Below are 19,073 nucleotides of genomic sequence, written 5' to 3'. Positions count from 1 at the left end.
AACCTAACAAACCTTGCATGGAAGGTTCACTGAGGCAGATTAAGAAAGATTCTAGAAGCAAGATCTGTTTCTATCACAGTCAGCATCAGGCAACTAGAACTTTGGCCCAAAGAGTGGACATGGGACAGTATGGGGGTCAATCGTTAGTCTCCTCACCCCAAGACCATAAGTGACAGGACTTGCTAGATTCTTAATATTTTCTGGTTCCAAACAAGGGTGGAGAATGTCTCCAAAATACTTTAGCAAGTACATATTTCAACCTCCATTAATGCTGATCAGGTCATGAATTTTACTCATATTAATATAAATTACACTAATCAGCAAAATGCAGGGTGAGGGAGTGGTGGACAGTGAACAGAGGTAGCACTAAAGAGTTTGTGGTGGCCAAGCCTGGAGTGGGGCATTTCTGATTAAAAGCTAGTCCTGGCACATGAATATTGATTAAGGGAACTGACTGAACCTAGGGTGGAGCTTAGGGGTCTGAAAACCTTTTCTGTCAAGAGGCAGAGTAAATATTTTAAGTTTTGCAGGGCATAGGCAAAATGTTGGCTACGCCCTGAGGAAAGGGCATGACCTTGGAGAGGCAGCTACCTTCAGGCAAAGGGAGGACCTGAGCAAGGACTCAGCTGTGAGCCATCCTCAGCCATATCTGTGGCAGCTAGGAAATTAGTAAGTTGCTTCTAAAAAAGGGTATCTGGGCATCACACCACAGCACCCACTACAGCATATTCTCCTCTTCCAAATTGAAGGCTTAGAGAGGAAAGTAACCCATAGTCAGTTGCATACCTTAATGTTGGAGGTGGTGTGATGGCAATGTTTATCTGTGCGACATTTTCTATTGTTCAAAACATATTCATATACATTATCTGTACATTACCTCACTCTTGTCTCACAGTATCCCCCTTGAGATATATAACGCCATGTTGGTATGGAAACCAAGATGGAAGAGATGGTGATTCACTCATGGTCATGCAGGTGCTTAGTCCTGAATCAGGGAGCCGCCATGAGGTCTCCCGAAGTCTCCTCAGTACTTCACACTGTAAGCCCAGCATTCATTTTGAATTTTGAATGCCTTGCTTGGTTTTCACACAGTACTCATTTATTTGGGGACAGAATTAAATTAAATAAGATTTCAGCCACATTAACTGTAAAGTGGAGAGATGGGGAAGTAGATAGCAGTTGAGATTAATTGGGGTGAAGAAGAAAATACAGGTTGAGATCAACATTTTGCTGTGAAAATCTGTGAAATAATTAAGCTTTGAAATTAAGTTTAAAGTAATGCAAATTTCTGTCTGTGTAGTATTTGCTATATGGGATTTTTCTGCTTTTCTCAAAACATTATTTGTTTGCAGTCTAGGAAGTGACATTTTTAGTGTTTTTTTGATCCTCATTAATTTTCAAAATTTCAACAATATATATATATATATATATATATATATATATATATATATATATATATATATCAATAAAAACATTAAAAATACCATGCTTTTATTTTCAAAAGCCAGGTAGAATGTGTTTTTGAAGATTGTTGATAGGATGAAATATTAATTAAAAATTAGAAATTCTTTGTAACTTTTGAGAGAAAATATTCTACACTACTTTAAATATCATATTGAAAACTTACTAATATTTGGTAATCAGTAAAAGAAAGATAAAAAGTATTTTTCTTTGTGACAAAGATAACAAAATACACACTTAGTTTTCTCTCCCCCAAACCCAGGAAGGTCTACTTTCTTCCTCTTAATAATACTGATTTTGAATTTTACCTATTCTCAGTGGCAGAAATTAAATACAAAATATGATGCCATCTTTTCCTCAAATTGGCAGTAGATAATTTGTTTTCACATTTTTCCTATTTGAACTGTGGCATTTTAAGAAGGAGGAATCTAATACATATTTTCTTTATAATTGATATTATTTTTTTATTGATCTATTGAGTGTAACTTTGTCACATTCCGGCTCTTCACAACCAAATGAATTATTTCCTTGGATTTTTGAAGCTTGCCTGTCTTATTTACATTTTCCTAAAAGTCCTTATGATTTCCTGTTTCATAGTTGGTTTGTATGTACATAAAAATATGCTGGACCTTGCTCAGTTTGGAGGGGTGTGTGTATTTCCATCGCGTGGCTCTCACTTGACACATATGCTTTGCTGAGCTAATAATTTTGCTATCTTTAGTTTCTCTGACTATAAAATGAGAATGATTATGCTTACAAAACTCTGTTAGTTAAATTACTGATGGTCTTTAGCTGAATTATATCTTTGCTTATCTGGTATTATTTTTAACAACCTGCTAAAAGCCAAGTTGAATTCTCCTCCTTCATACAGTGTCCTATTATCTGTTCTTCAAATAAAGATTTTGCAACAGAAATACATGGGGACATCTTTATTTTAAAATTATATTTAAAAATATCAGGAATTAATATATGATGAGAGTATATACAGTTACAATGCATTAAGTTGTACATAATTGTATATAAATAAACTGCAAGGAATATTAATTAGGTAAAAATTATTAGAATGTGAGAAACATTGGACAGAAGTGTACTTGTTGAAGCTTTCTGGCAGAATTGTTAAAAGTTAGAGCTCTAACTTACATTAGCTAATTTACATTAGGTGTCATCTAAGTGTGCACATTCTAAAATGAGTTTCAAGAAGCGCTAGATCCATTAGATAATATAATAAAGATCATAAGGAAAAGGCCTTCCATGGTTGGATAATTTGGGGAAATGCTAGGTTAAGCAGAGTTGAATCTGTTTCTTTCTTGGTAGAATTTTTCTGCTGCATTTTTCATGTGAGCGTGATTGCACGACTCTTTTACTGTAGGGTATCTTTTGAGACAAGTGTTATGTGGTATGGGCTTTGGAAAATACTGCTTTATTCCAACTTTTTCATTTTCCAGATGAGAAAACCAAGGGTGAAAGTGGTGATTTGCTAATTTATGTAGAGAGTCAACCTGAATACACACCTGGATAGTTGACCCAATCTGATGTACTGTCTACCATGCTATGTCGCCCCCATGGATTTCACCCAAGCAGCGTCGGACAGACAAGTGTTTTGTTCCTAGAGTCTAAGGGACGAGATACCAACACAGCTTGTTCTGGGAATCCATTATTCAGGGCTTAAGACCCTTCACAGTTCATAACTAAAGTTCTAGAAAACCCCACAAATTCCTAAATCCATAAGCCACAGGTTTTTTCATCCAGTGCCCACTGTGCAATATAAAAAGATGTTTATCTTTGAAGATGAGTCTACTAGGGCTCAAATTACAGCTTCACCACTTATTAGCTGTATGGCTTTGGGGCAAGTCACTTAGCCTCCCTGAGTCTTAGTGTATTAACTCTAAAATGGGGCTAATACCTGGCACAGTTTGGGCGACATTAAATATATCTAAAGTGCCTATCTGGTAAAGGCATTTGATAAATGAGACCTATTTTTATTCTGTAACAATGCCTGAAGGAGATTTAAATAATTTTTGTGTAGTTCTGATATTGATCTCAGTTCTTTCATTGTAGGGCATAGTGAAATTTTTGTTGAGATTTTGCTAATAGAAGCTACCTGTCCTGCTTCTGCTTTTCTTACCATCTGGTACTTGGGTCTCTGATGAACCTTGTGAGTGTCCTGTATTGGCACATACCATGTCCCATTCTTGCACATTTCACCATTGTTCATATTGGACAAGTCACTTTATTCCATCAGGGCTGATAAACAAATTGCATAGAAGTCCCAACTTCTTCAACTATAGTGGGACAATTTCAGATTTTCAAGTAAGAAGTCTTCACCAACTTGATTTTTTGCTTGCACTAGCTATTTCTGTTCCTGCTTGTTGCTGCAGGGATTCTTGTACATGTTGAACTTGCAGCTCTATTACATTCCTGCAAGCACCTATGTAGGTGCACATTTGAAAATCCTTTCTTCATTCTGGCAGAAAGGAATTTTACAGACTGCCATCACTTTTGGCAGGGAGAGAATGACTTCCATCCGAGTCAAGTGCTGCTTGAAAGAGGCACTCCCCCATCACTTATACAACTGTACTCAGTGGTTACTGCTTGTGACACATTTTCAAATGGACCCCCCAGTGGCTGCAACTGTGATTAAAAGCTGCCTGCTCTCTGCCTCATGGGGGTTTTCTGTTTAACCATGTCAGGCACATATACATGTGGGCTGCAGCTGCGTCATGGCAAATGTAAAGTGTTTTGTAAGATGAAAAATCAAATGAAAACTTGAACAACAAACTCCTGAATTTTCCAAGCTCAAGTCACTGAAAGTCACTAGTTGGAACCTTAGCCATGTATGAGCTGCATAACAGTAATTTTTTAAAAAAGAGCTAATGGTCAGTGAATATATACCACTGCTAGTACATGCTCTGCACACATAATCCAGACTGAATATCTTAGAGATTCAAGTGCACTTGAATTTAGCAGCTGCATTTCAGCTCCTGTATGTGATTTGTGGTTCACTTAACCATTCACAAATAAAGCAAGAATAGAATATTCTTGTTTTAAGATTACTCAGATATTCACTGATACACTAATAACCATGTTTGGCTTATCATGGCATAGTGCATGCCATTCTAAACACAGTTTACCATTAACACTACCTTAAAAAATGTTCAAATGAGCAATGTGTTCTCAAAGATTGGGTGTCTTGGAGGCACATGTCACACCTCTTCCTTTAGATTAGAGATATTGAGTATTCAACATTTCATAAAATAAATAGGATGTATTAGAATATATATACATCTGGGTTCTTCATGTGATAACTATACTTATCAAAACCATGAGGTAGACCAGTGTTCCTTTCCCAGCCCACTCAGCTCCACTAACAGAATAAGAGGAATCCAAACACATATTCTTTCTTAGATACATAGGAAAGAAATTCGTGGAAAATTTGAGAATTTTATGTATCCTTTCCCTTCTGCCTGCTTCCCCCTGAATTTTAAGCTCTCCAAATCTCAGCAACCAAACATAGTATATGAAATGCTAATCTATCACCAGCAAATTTAGGCTGATAATACTGTGAATCGACCACATTGATTACATTGATTATATTTCAAATATTTACAATATAGTGAGACAAGCCTAATTTATTTTCTAAAGAGTTCAAGGTAGGTATCACTGTTTCAGAGGGGGTAACAATGGAGAAAGGTTTGTGGTTGCTATCTGCAATAATCTGATGCTGACAGAGAGTAGTATTTTATTTAGTAATTAACAGTGTAAAGGGGAGAGGAGCTGTCATGTTGGTTCTTAAGCTAGGGAATGTGATGAAAGATGATATCTGCGATCTCATCCTTTCCACTTGTTTAGGATTGTCAGGATGAGAAATGTCAGCATTATGAAAGCTCGGCTCTGCTCTTGATATGATAAAACCCTTCAAAAGCCAGTCTTTCTCTCTCCCTCGTCCCCCTCCTTTCTCACTCTCTCTCTGCACTTGCTTTTTGTTTATCCTGTTTTGTTAGATGGCAGAAATATAATTCTTTTCTTTCTTCCTATTATAAGCCACCATTTTTGTTTTATTATATGTTTCACAACCCCTAATGCCCCACTGAAAATTACCTTGTTAAATGACAGTGTTTCAAAGCCATGAATCCTTTCCACCATTCCCTCAGAGGTTTGAAACAGTCAACAGACTGTAAAGAATAAATAATAAAAAAGTATTGATTATTTTGATGACTGTGAGATTCAATTAAGTATTAATTTTGCCCTCCAGTGGACCTATCAAGGTATTCAAAAGGGAGGATTCGGCTCAGCTAAATGCGTGCTGAGTGCTTCAGCCTTAAATAGGGAGAAAATGTGTTTACCTACAGTATTTGAAGAAGAAGTGCATTGATGCACAGAGTCCAATATTTAAGTGCTGTGCAAATTAAGCCCTGGCGACAGTGACATTGTTTTCAGTGGTATGAGTATTGACTAAAGAAGTGCATTTGATGACAGCTTAAACTATTTGTATTGATTAACATTTTCATAGATTATCATGTGTCATATCAAATTCACTTTTCAGGCATGAATACATTTAAAAAAATCACCACAGGCAAACCACAACCAATGTAATGATGGGACAAGAGAGCATGTGGCCCCACCTGCTCCTGCACTGGTCACCTGTTTCCTGGTCAGGAACCGTTTAGGCATGAACTTGGCAATAAATAGCTCCCAGATAACACAAACAGGGCACTTCTTGCTTTTTTCCCGTCTGCATCCGATATTTTTGCTAAAACAATATTATGCATCTTGGTTTGCAAATGGAATAAAAGGCTACACTTGGAAAATATTTCTGATCCTAAATTGCCCCCTTAACGAGCTGAAGATAAAGCAGGTTTAAATTACTGGGGCTGAAAGTTTCCCGTTTTTGAAGGTGATTTTTTCTTTCCTTTTTCTTTAATGCTCTGGGTGTATGATGATCTAGGTTTCCGAATTATTGAACACAGTTTGTAAGTATTTTTCCAATTCCTTGAAAAATGTTTAAACCAATTTTCATATATTTTGTTGTGTGTTGTTTGCTTTGAAATGTTTATTTGATTTGGGGTTAGTTTCGGTCCCCAATCTGGGACTGGTGGAGTCGATTTCTAAGGGTGCGTATGGAATTTACATAAGAAATCGCTTTTATTCCAGTGACAGCGTTTTGTGGACTCTTTTCTCCCTCTTTTCTCTGTTCTGGGGATAGGGCTTAATTGCTTGTCCCCCAGGGAGAGGGCTTCTTAAAATAGCCCGAGGTTCCCCCATAGGGTGCGCCTTCCTTTTCAGTGTGTTGCTGAAGTACAAGCCCAGCACTTTCTTTTTTCTTACTGCATTAAAGACAGAACAAGGTGTGAAAACATTCGCACAAAAGCACATCCCACAATTAAAGCTGTGTTGGTTAGGTTGCTTTCAAAGAAGTTTTTTTTCCTCCGAAGCCTCCCGAATCTCTCCCATGCTGGTTGAGCTTTAATAGGGTGGGGAGTCATGGAGAACTCCTCGGATCTGTAATAGCTCTTCACTCGACTGCAGCGGCAATAAGCGCGGCGCGGCCGAGATAAGAGGAGACAGGGAGTGTGCGTGTGCAAGAGGGGAGAGGCAGAGGGCACGCACACTAACGCTGCCACTTTTTCCTCCCCTCCACTCTGTCCCCCGTCCTAGGATCCAATGATAGCTGGACAAGTCAGTAAGCCCTTGCTGTCAGCGCGGAGGGAAATGAATGCGGAGTTGAGGGGTGAGGACCCGGCTGCGACTTCAGACAGCGAGCTGCACGAGCCTCTGCCCGCGCCTGCGGACTCCAATGACAGCGAGGACACTCCCAGCAAGCTCTTCGGTAAGTCCGGCCAGGTATTTCATTTCAGCCCTGCCGCGCCGTCCGGAAAGCAGCCCACACACCCGCCCCCTCTTTTTTCCTGTTGTTCACCCAGTGTTCTCCTAAGTCCCAGCAAGAGGAGGCCGGCACCCCGGGGGCGCTGAGCCGCTGCGGCGGATTCCAGCGGGCTGGGAGGATGTCCTCCAAACTTTTCCCCGCGAGGAACTTCCTCGCTGCCCGTTTTGACTTGTCAAATATTGCTAAAGTCCCCAAGCTAGAAATTATTTGAAAAAAGAAGATGGTAATAATAATCAGGAAATCAGTTCCATTGTGAGAATTGGTTAACAATTATTGAATAAACATTGACTCGGTTTCAGGTTGCTTTGCAGCCTTTTGTTAAGGTGAAGGAAAGTAAAGTGTCATTATCTGTAGTCAAAAGACCGGAGAAGAGAACTGAAAAATATCAATACAAGCCAATCGGTGCCAGGTAAACAAAGGTGACTGCAGGAATTGTTCAAATAAATAACATTTTATAATCACAATGAGTATCTCTTCTTTTAAAAGGGCGATGAGGAAAGAAATTAGGTCCTTTTTGTGTCCCTTGCCCTAACTTCTCCCCTTTAGCATGTTTATAGCCTCTTCGTGAGTGTAGAAGCAGCTCGAGGCCTTTTAGGAATCTTTGTTTCATAAACAAAACAAAAACAAGCAGTGTGCCACTCCAGTGAAAACATCTGTTATTCAAACAGATGACACTGTAAGGCAACTCAAGCAGCTGTGATCTCTAATCAGGAAAGGGATCCTTTGGTTGCTGAGGCTGGGGACTGAGTGGTGGATGGTGATAGATGTCTCTGCTGGAGAAGCACTTTATGGGACAGAGTGACATTCAGCTTTCAGAACAGTTGCTCCTGAAACACTTGCTTTTAATTATTTTCCAGTGTTTATGTCACTAAGTATTTATATATCTATCTCTCTCTAAAATACATACTTACCTGTTTATATTCACACACACACACACGCACACACACACACATATATATACACACTAATCTGATATATAAACCTGGTATGTATATATGTACATAACCAGGCAGAGAACTGCTTGGTCTCAGGATATAAACAGTCATGTGCTTGAACTTAAAAACCAAACCAAACAAAAAAAAAACAACAGTGCATAGTCTGCTTTGTTAAGAAAGTCATTAATTCAGTTTAAAAAATGAGCTTTATCTTTGTCTAACCTGTAGAAAGAAAAGAGCTTTGATAGTTTTGGCAACTCTAGGCCTGCTTCAGCTGAGGAGTTTTTCTCTGATTTTAAATGTTCACTCAATCAAACATTAGAGGGGTGTTGCAGAAAAACTTTGTTAAAATTTCTGTTGGTAAAACACTGTTTTATAGTAGACTCCAGTTTCAAGAGATTCTGTCATATTACCCATTCTTTGAAAAGCAGCATTTCTACCTCTGACATAAATTTTCCACACCTAGGCATTAAGGTTTTAGCATTTCACTCTAAAGAAATATTTTGTTGTAGTTTCTTTTTATCTGTGTAGGAAGAGTTATTTCCTTAAACACTCATTTCATTTCAGGGGGTTAGTGAGAAAAGTCAGATAAAATTATAAATTAAAAGAAGGAAAAAGTCATGTTCTAGTCTCTCTGATGTTGAGTAACTAACACTTTAACTTTTCAAAAGTAATCAATTGTGTATTTAATTTAACCGCAGATAAGGAATTATTTTTCCCTAAACTTTCCATGCATTTTTAAAAAGTAAATGTATTTTGTAGACTTTGACTTATAACCCCAACTTGGGTTTTTTTTTCTCATTTTCCCCCCATTGGCTTCAACTGAGGGGTAATTAATTTGGCTTGTCAACAATTCTTTAGATTTTCCACCATTGAAAATTGTTATAGATTTATGTCACTTCTTACTGATTTGCATATATAGAGAAATAGTTTTCAAAAATCCAAGAGAGTCAAAGAAATTTGAAGTAAAACTTCATTGGAAATACATAGTAAGTGAAATCTTTATGGTTAAACTAGGAATCATAGTTTAGTTTAGCAGAGTAGATTTTAGAAGGTCCTGATCTTCACTATGGATTTCTCTACTTCTGAATTTGTGAGAGAGAACCCAGCACATCTACATTATATCTAATATTCTTTATATATATTCACTTAATTGTACTTGGTCTCTAGAATGAATATTTTCTAGTTTCCAGTTAGGTAAAGATGAAATCAGTAGATAAACAGTTTTGAAAGCTTGAAAAAAAACCTGGAGACAGTGTGAGACAGGGAAAATAGAATGCATACTGGAAGGAAGGCATCCCCATGTTCTCTAAGGTTTCTAAGCTATTGGGTCTATTATGCTCTCACTTTTTAATATCACTGGGACTTCAGCTTAGGAATTCTAGTTTATGTAATTGACTAAAACTTTCTAGAGTAATTTTCTCCCAGAATTTTTAGCAACTTTGGCAACACTTAGTGAGTGATAATTTAATGGATCATTATTTTATTTGCCATAAATATATTCAACTTTTTTTGTTTTTATATGTAGTGTTGATTATATTCCTTATTTGAGAATGAAGAATTACATTTTTTCTGAATAACTGAGAATATCCAAGTTTGTTTCTAAATAATGATTTTCTAATTTACTCAAAGTGTCATTCCTATAATATATGCACTGTATTACTGAAAACTGTGCTTCTATAATGAAAAAAACAGATTATGACAAATCATGCACATCTTGATATATTTACTGTGTGGAGAGACATTAAGCAACATCAGGAGAAATTTCAGTATAAATAGATTTCTTTGGAGCTTATTCCTCCTTCGGTGTCTTGTTTAAATTAGCAGTCCAGAGGACAAGTCTGTTTCTCTCACAGTATGGCACCTTCAGCACAAAACTGCAGGAGAAAGGCTAATACTGATGCCCTCTATGGATAAACAAAGGAAATTCCAGGAACCATTGGGCCTTTTATGCTTCCCCTTAAATTGCACCTCTGCACTTAACAGCATCCAAAGAGAAACATACTGTGCAGAATATTTCAGTGCTCTGAGCAGCTCAGAATACCAGAAGGAGAAACCAGAAGCTATATGCCAGCTTAAGTAGAAAGTTCAGAAAAGCACCCTTGTGTTTTATAGAGTAATTACATCAGAGGTAACGTTTTGCTTAACTTGAACAGCCATGGAAACTAAAGTACACTTAAGAGAGATGAATCCACATTTCATTGAGAAACATGTGGTTAGATTGTTCTCTGTGATATCATTAAGTGGTGCATTATTTACTCTTGCAAAGCCTGTAGAATAACTATTTCCTTTTTCAGTTCCTGACTATATTATGCTAAGCTCAGAGCCCTAGGAAACAGTTTGTAGAACTTGCATTTTCCAGAGTATTACCAGAGAATCTGGTTCTGTGTCTCACTTCGTTTCAGCTATGTGGTCAAATGAGTGATGCCACACAGGGCCAGTCATTTAATATGTGACTAGTGATAAACATATTCAAAACCATTCTCACCATTGAACTTTGGGAAACAATCTCAAAGGAAGAGGTTGCTGTGTTTCTCTAGTGACATTTATAGCACTCGTGTCAATGTAGTGCTTCATTTTTAGTTATGCCCATCAAGAATTCAGTGTTCCACATTCAGTGAAGTTGGATGCTAAAACTCAAATGGTAGCATCAACAACTTGGTCAGGAAAATGGCTACAGAAAGGATAAAAGTAATTTATATCCCTAGAAAAATATCTGCACTAAAGTTTGCCCATGCAGCGTCAGCTAAGAAGTGTGACCACATAAAACATACCCTAAATATTTTCTCCCCTGTATCTTTGAAATTTGAATGATGATTTATTAACAGTTTTCCTCCAAGGAATATTTTTATTGTTTCAAGTTAAACCTCACGATTGCTGTTTTTAAAGTCCCACCTCCCGGGGTGTCTGGGCTCGTCTCTGAGGCTTGCTTCTCATTTGTATCACACTGCACATTAATTGTGGCTCACAACTTTAAACCTCGAGCTGAGATGCAAACAAAAAGCTGTTTATAAACATTGTACCTGGAATAAAAATTGGTGGTTGGTTTTCTCTTATGATATTATGTTATTCTAGATTAAAAAAAATGCATGCAATGATACTTGTAAGAGTGTGTATTTCCAGTGTCACTTAACTGTGAACTATTGGGAAAGGGTTGAAAGTTTAGTCAGCGATTCTTCCTTGCTAGAAAATGTACTGGGCTGTTTCCTTTCCTTTCTGTTATCTTTCTCATAGAAACATGCATTTTAAGATTACTTTAAAAATTGCCATCCAATTTGACTTGATTAGAATTTATGGCAGTAGAGTGGTTTTCAATGACAAAAGGATAAAGGGCTAAATTGTCTGTCACCCCTTGAGACAGTGGTCTCTGCAGGTCAGCGTGGAGGTCATTGGTAGGGCATTATGAGGACCGCACTTTATGGTGATGCTGCCTCTCGCCTGTGCTTAAGTGGAGCCTTCATTATGTCATCACTGCCTTTATTATTTTATTTAAACATCTTTCTCAAGGTTTCAGTGCCTTGGATATTTATAATATCCTGATAAAATATGCTGAGGCCAATAGTCAGGACGTAGGGCTTAAGCCCAAGGGGGATTTAGCTGGGAGGTGATGAGGAAAATTCCTTAGAGAAATCTTTTTATTTAAAATGTGCATCATGAGTATATATTTTTGAAAGTTTCAATAGTATATTAATTAAAAATTCATACTATTTTTCACTGAAGAAAGTGCATTTTGCTAAGGAAATATTAAAACAGGATGTTTTTAGATCAACTAAATAATTTGAGTGATAGATTCTATGCAAAAACAGTTATTTAAAAGAAACCAGTATTTGTGTAAGTAAATAGGATGCATGTAAGGTATTTGTGAAAAATCAATTATGGTTTAATAGTTAAACAAGCCCTTGTCGCACTGCTCTCTAACTACTGAGGGGGAAATGCACATTTAGATACATTTCTTAACATTTAAGAAAATCTAATGCACTAAAGTATTTCTTTAAAAAAAACAACAGCACCCACTGAGAGTCTGTGTGTGTGTAAACAAATTTAGCTGAGTGTTTTTACCCCAGAAAACCACTGTAACACTGCACTGATAAATAAATCTACTTTAAATAGCAGGTATAAGCTTCAAAATAAAAGTGAATTCATGTTAAATGGCAATGATGTTCAAACTTTTCACTGTATTTGTTTGTTGAGCAATGGAGGATAGTGCACATCTCTAACATAAGATTCAGTGGAGACTTTTTTGTCCGTTTGCCGTGCTTGGGGTGCTCAGGTCAGACCTCTGTTTAAAGAAGAAAGTTCAGTATTGCAGTGTGTGAGGATGCTACTGCATTGATAATACATTAGCAAATCAAAATGCTAATACTGTTTTGCATTTTGTCTTTTATTTTGATTGTTATGATTTTTATTTGTTGTTGTTAAATGGTGCTATAAACAACTGAAAGTAAGACAAAGTATTAGAAATATTAATCTGTACCATCACCCCATACAATGATCCCATTTTAGTCTTTTTAATGTCTTGGGTGTTTCTGGCTTAAAGGTTACGTGGCATAATAATGTTTTTGTAGTTGGTCCAGGCCAGTTTATGTCATCATTAATAAATAGAGGTGCATTCCAGATTCAAGCTCCCAAGGCTCAACCCTTAAATAAATTGCCTGCTTTCTCAATTACCTGATTTAATTATAGAGTTAGCACTGTTCTTTTCAAGAACTGAACAAATAAAATTTTCTTTCACTTCAACATGACTGTTGGAAGTGGACCTTGCTTGTTATTAGACAGTAAACAGATAATTTGTGAGAGAACTGGCACTTTCTTTGATTGGTGACCTTGCTGGTTTATGTTTGGGGATTAATAATACATCAGACATTCGCACATTAAAAAGAAGGTAGATGTGAAGGAGGAAGGGTAGAGGGTGCAGTTCCGCTATGGGGCTGCCCCTGATTATTCAAGTCTTCTCTGAGAATGGGGACCCGAGGCCGTTGGAGGAGCAGTTACATTTACCCAAACATGTACTTGGCTCCACTTAACATGTTTCTTGATTTTCTTATGCTAAAGAAAAAGATAGCCAAATGTTTATAACAAACTGGCACCCTGTCAGGGGGGCAATCTGTGTAAAGTTTCCTGCTGTCAGGTTAATAAATTTTTTAAAAATACCCAAAGGCAGAGGTAGCTGGAAAAAGCTCATAGTAACAGTTGCCATTCTCCAGCAGATGAGTTTGTCTTTAATATCCAGTGAGGCCCTGGAATTTTCTTGTTTGCTGTCTTCCTAGGTTCTGTAGTTCCCTGGTGTTTTTCTTTGATTAATTCTATTTTGGTTTTACTTTTTAAATGTTTATCCCTTTAAATTTCAAGTGTCTTTTCTTTTAGAGGGAAATAAGTGAGCATAATTTGTTTCAATATGGTATTTTACAGTTGCACATACACCTTATGCTGTGAGCCTAAACGATATTCTAAATCTGTCAGTATTGGACTTTTCTTTGGGAATATCTTTAAGTAATATTTATATTAAAATTCATTCATAAAGAAGTATTTAGGCTGTGGCAATGTGGAGGCTTCCAGTGATGTCTAATTATTAAACATGTTGACCTGACTCAATATTTTAAATGTAAACTCCCACCCTCTGATTCTCAGTCAGCTTTCACAAAAATATGAAACAAGGGCAGACTAGTTTGGTGACATCTCTTATTCTATGTTGTGACAATGTTGTGAGCTATCAAAAATGGACCAAGCCCTTTTAGTGTGAACACAGAAGTCAGAAAAAAAAACACACTGAATCTCTTTTGGTTAAAACAAGTTTTTAATTCTCAGAGACTGGAAATTAACTTTTTTGGTAAGTATTCAAAGATCATTTTTAAAAGCTACCTAATCAAGATGCATAGTTCCTGACATTGCTTTTATTTTTTGCCTGTTTAACATAGTATTTATTTATTAAATCTATATTTTTTAATTTTATTTTTTCCATCACTATTTATCTCCCCTATACTCACTCCCTTTCAGCTCCACCCACTTAAAAAAGTCCTAGTACATTATATGAAAGTCTATATTTTATTTGAAAATGTAAAAGAAAATCCATGCTCAAACTTCTCTTTCAGTCATTCATTTTAAAGTGCTTTTAAGGTCTCATATGTGACAAGAATATATTGTTTTTTTATTTTAATTAAAAAATTAGCCACTTGGAACAACATAACTTATACAGTCTTAGTCACTTATTAGAGGACTACACTGCCATCAAAATTATTTGAAAATGAGGAAAAAATTATAGATTACAATTAGACAAACTAAGTAATATCATTATATGTAAACTAAATGCTTAAGAGGTTTGCTCTACTGAAGACCATATCAAAATAGGATTCTGTAATGAAACTTTCATTTATTAAGAGCTTAAAATATTCTTAGTAAATAACTAAAATAAAACCTGTTAATGTAGCCTGAGAATAAGTTAGAATTAAGATATTTTTAGGACACTTATAATGTACCAATGATAGCTAACATGAAACCATTTAACAATTTAACGAATGTGTTTAGCATTAACAGTTTTCTTAGTATTTCACCTTTTTCTGTAAAATAATCCTGTATTTTCCAGATTGAGGTACTTTCCAAGTATCTTGTGTTACTTTAATTCATCCTATTGAAGAAAAAAATTCCAATAGTGATAACAGTTAGTGAAAGCCAGGAAATGCATATTTAAAGATTAATATTAAGTGTTTTAAAATAACAATTTAAAAATTCCATTTACAATTCCATTTACTTATCAGTTCTATACTTTATTTTTGCTTCCCTGTGTTTTTGTTCTTAGGCACTATGAATGCACATGAATAAATGTGGTGTTACCCATGTAAAACGTGGGTGTGTCCATGGTGTGTCCATATTTTTTCTAGTATTTGTGTGTGATTTCAAACTGCCTTACAAAATTACTGGTATGATGTATTTTCTCTATCATAAAATTAATAAAGGCTAATTTATAATATTTTTTGTTCATGCTGTACATACATCACTTAATGTACTTCTCTTGTATTTATGCATGTATTAAAAAAATAGTTTCCAGATAAGCTTATCGAAATTAAGTTTGTGAATAAAGGACAACCAATTATATTACAGTATTGCTTCAGGCATAGTTGGGCTCTAATCCAAGTTCCAGTGCCTTCTTTGAAGCTGCTATTACACTGAGCAGAAGAGACAACAGAATTTCTCATCAGAATTTGTGCAGTTTAATTCAGTAAGGAGATTTAGGGGTTTCTGCACACTTTGATATATATATATATTTAAAGCATACTAAACTTGCCCAAGCCAGGCAGACTCTTGAAATCTAAATATTGGGAACCAAAATATTTTCTATTTGTGGGATATACATATATTACAAGATAAACATCTTTTTCTTTTTTTTAAGTGAAAAGTATTTGTGTTCAATAGTTAGTAAGCACAATTTTTGTTACACATTCCTGTTGGGATTCCATGTGCCTAAATACACATTTACATGCACACATATCAAGACAGATGCATAATAAAGAAATCATATTTTAAACATTTGCTATTAAAATAGCATGATGTTATTAATCTCCTTTTGCAGTTCTTGATGGCCACATATGTGGTGATTAGTCTTTTATTTTCAATATGGCAAGATTTATTTTCATAAATTAATGATTTGTGGTTACCTATTGCATGACAGAATCATCACTGTTGAAGTAGAAGGGGGATGAGGGATTAATTTGATTTAAAAATTTGAACATTCATAGCTCTTTATAAAGCACAAAAAATTATTGTTGCAGAATGAATTTTTGCCAAACTCAACAGAGGCTAGGAGAGAATAAAAAAATCAAATGAAAAATGTTCCTGTAGTTAAAAATGTGTAGATGTGGACATGGTGGAGGTGGTGAAATACCCTTTCCCAAACCTGCATTTTCCCTTAATATATCCAATTTAATTTAGCAAAATATTGTAAGATAAGAATGTGTCAGAAAAGAAGCATACAGCTTGCAAAAGGAGAATCATCAAAGAAATATTGAATACTAACATTTTAATGGATTCCATTAATTATACCCATATAGTGCACTGTAATCTATGCTTGGGTAAATATTCAGAACAGGGCTCATCTGGATTATGTAGGAAGACTTTCATAAACTTTTGGAAATAAACACATATCATTGTTTTAGCCGTTGATTGGCTCATCTTTTTATGATTCCTAAGATTAAGAGTTTCCTAAGAAATTATTTAAATTTACAGGAATACTGGTCTATTTCTTTGCTTTAGCTTGTAATCTTTACTTCTCCTATTAGATTCCATGTTTATAGTAATTTTCTAACAATCCAATCAGAATCTGAAGGCAATCAGTAAAGTGTTAAAAATTAAGCATCATGTTTTCAAAAGGATTAAAGTCTATAGGTGCCTGCTTTAAAAAAACAAAAAACAAAAGTGGAACTGGTCAGATTGGAGGTTGTTGATGGCATTGACCTAGAACGGTAGCTACTGGTCTTGTCATCTGTACTGTATCAATATGTTTTCATAATGATACAATAACCTGAACCCTGTAACAGTTTATGGTCCTTTGGAGAATTCTTATGGATTCTTAGAGTGACGGAGGTCTGAGAAAAGATCTTGAAAGCTTTCACAAAATCTGGCTGGGTGACAGAAAACAGGCATGGCTGTGATTTAGCTGCTGAGGAATCCTATTAACAGGGAGCATCATTAACTTTTAAGTTAAAACAAAAACCACAAAACAAGTGGTAGATACAAAAGGTGGGGGCTCCAGAAAGACAGCAGAAATTAAAAAGCACTGAAGGGTCTGAGATAAGAGGCAAAATTCAGCAAGCGCAGCGTTGTTCTTGATATTTTACTTAAAAATAGGATTTTTGTTTAAATATTATTCTGAATATTGAAATGTGCATTGGAACTCTGTATAGTGCATTTCCTTAATGGAATCTAGCAGACTTGGTTGTTGCTTTTTTATTTTGCCTGGCTATTTTTAGTCAATGATAAATAAAGAATCTGAATTTTGAATTTGGCACCAGTGAGACACAAAACCAGAAACAGCAGGAAATAGTCATGATGAGTAACTTCACACCAGTATATGCACGTAGACCTCAGACTTCTTAACATTTGTAATACTGCTAATTTCTATGGGCTTTTTAAGATATACTTCCCCATGAGCTCTCAAAACCCATAAAGGTGTGGTATGTAAAGTAAATTGTTTGTCACTTGCTGACGACCTGCCATATTTATTGTCAGGAGGAATGGACATTAGCTGGAAAAGCAGTTTTTAAAGGCCAAACAATTTTTAAAGATGGCAAAGACGCGGGAGGGTTTTCCTTTTTCTCACAATGAGCCACCCCTTCAGACATCAAAAGACAAGATAATAAGACACTTCAAGCACAATTCAAGATTATATTCAACATCTAAAGGCTCATCTCTTGTCAGTTTGCATTTACTCTCCCAGGGATGTGATGCTTCTATCATTTTTCTGTCAAGAGGAGTCTGGCAGAAGAGACGAGGGCTCTTATTTCACACACTTAGGATTGTTGTTTTTTTTCCCTATCAAATAGCCCACACTTGTTCTGATTCAGCCAAAATGGGGGGATAATTTGAAGGTCATGCACAAGCAGAAAAATCTCATATTAATTTGTGTGATTAGAAGGCATTAAAATTACATGTTTATATTAGTTGCTGAAATGTTTTATCAATTTATTTGGTAATACACTTTTGTAGCCTAGAAAAAAAGATGAATTAAAATTCAAAAATAGATGGTCAAAAGTGTCAAAATTGTTTCCTTTAATACACCATATTTGAACACTTAAGTGAACATAAAAATAATTTCATGCTTTTAGTTTAACAATATTTGAAATTAGCTTACATAGTGAAATAAATGCTTCATGCAATGTAAAAGCAAAATAGTACAATTGTGCCCATCAGAAAAAGAAATATATATGTGAAATTATATTTAAATACTTTAAAAATTGATTTTATATATTTAATATATAGATAAAGGTGATGACATTTTCAATATAAATGTGATTATATGGGTATTTTATAATGGTTATCAAAGTTTTAACATGTTGCAGTCTTTGAAATTACAATGTTGTTATGTTTGTCATTTTATTCCATTCTTAGTATACACTCCCTTTTCCAGAGAGGGTACTAAAGAATACATAAAGTAGTTGTTAAATTATTATTGTTATTCTCTGTAAAATTTATCACATTTCCCCCTTTGTTCTCTGACAGTCACAACTCCATACAAAGAAACTTTTCTCTTCTTTTCTTTTTTTTGGAGAGGGCCACATTTATAGAAGTTAGAAGAATCAGCTTTTCCTCTCAAAATAAAGCAATTGATGAAAATAAAACCATAATATCCTGGGATCATTTCTATATTGTAACTTTGAAATTACTTTTCCTAGGAATTTTCATTAACTCTGTGTGTCTATTTCTTCTATTTCTCTTCTTTGCTGTGAAAAGTTTAGAAACTGATTTTTTTTACTTTTGTGCTACTTTCACCTATAAAAAGAAAGGAGATGTACATATGTACAATGTAGTTCAGCATGGTATAATAGAACTAAACCCCATACTTTGTTCTATTTATTACATAGGTCTTTTCCGTACTATACAGTTCATGCAGTGAATTCATCTCCTCAACAAACAGTGTGAGCATGTGCTCTGTGGCAGGAGCTGTGCTGGTTCTGGGGTCTCGGTGGAGAATACACTAGACAGAGTCAATCGCCTAGTCTGGCTCATCCACTACACTGGATGCCGAAGATGCAAAAATGATAAATCACCCCACCTTCAAATAGTCCACAGCCAACAGTACATAC

General features: G+C 35.6%; 1 protein-coding gene across 1 annotated transcript in view; it reads left to right on the top strand.

Annotated features, from left to right (window-relative positions):
* The window catches only part of POU6F2 (POU class 6 homeobox 2), a gene marked incomplete at its 5' end in the record, with an annotated part of 540,881 nt that overhangs the window by 108,665 nt on the left and 413,143 nt on the right, over positions 1–19,073 (top strand). The window contains one exon of the mRNA XM_081147129.1: positions 7,117–7,288. Within this exon, the coding sequence (XP_081003255.1) occupies positions 7,117–7,288 (172 nt within the window). The remainder of the gene's footprint in view (positions 1–7,116; positions 7,289–19,073) is intronic.

The sequence above is a fragment of the Miniopterus schreibersii genome (genome assembly GCF_964146895.1).
Source record: "Miniopterus schreibersii genome assembly, chromosome: 9".
Classification (NCBI taxonomy): domain Eukaryota; kingdom Metazoa; phylum Chordata; class Mammalia; order Chiroptera; family Miniopteridae; genus Miniopterus; species Miniopterus schreibersii.
The sequence above is the reverse complement of the archived record's forward strand: the minus strand, read 5'-3'. Positions and strand labels throughout refer to the sequence as shown.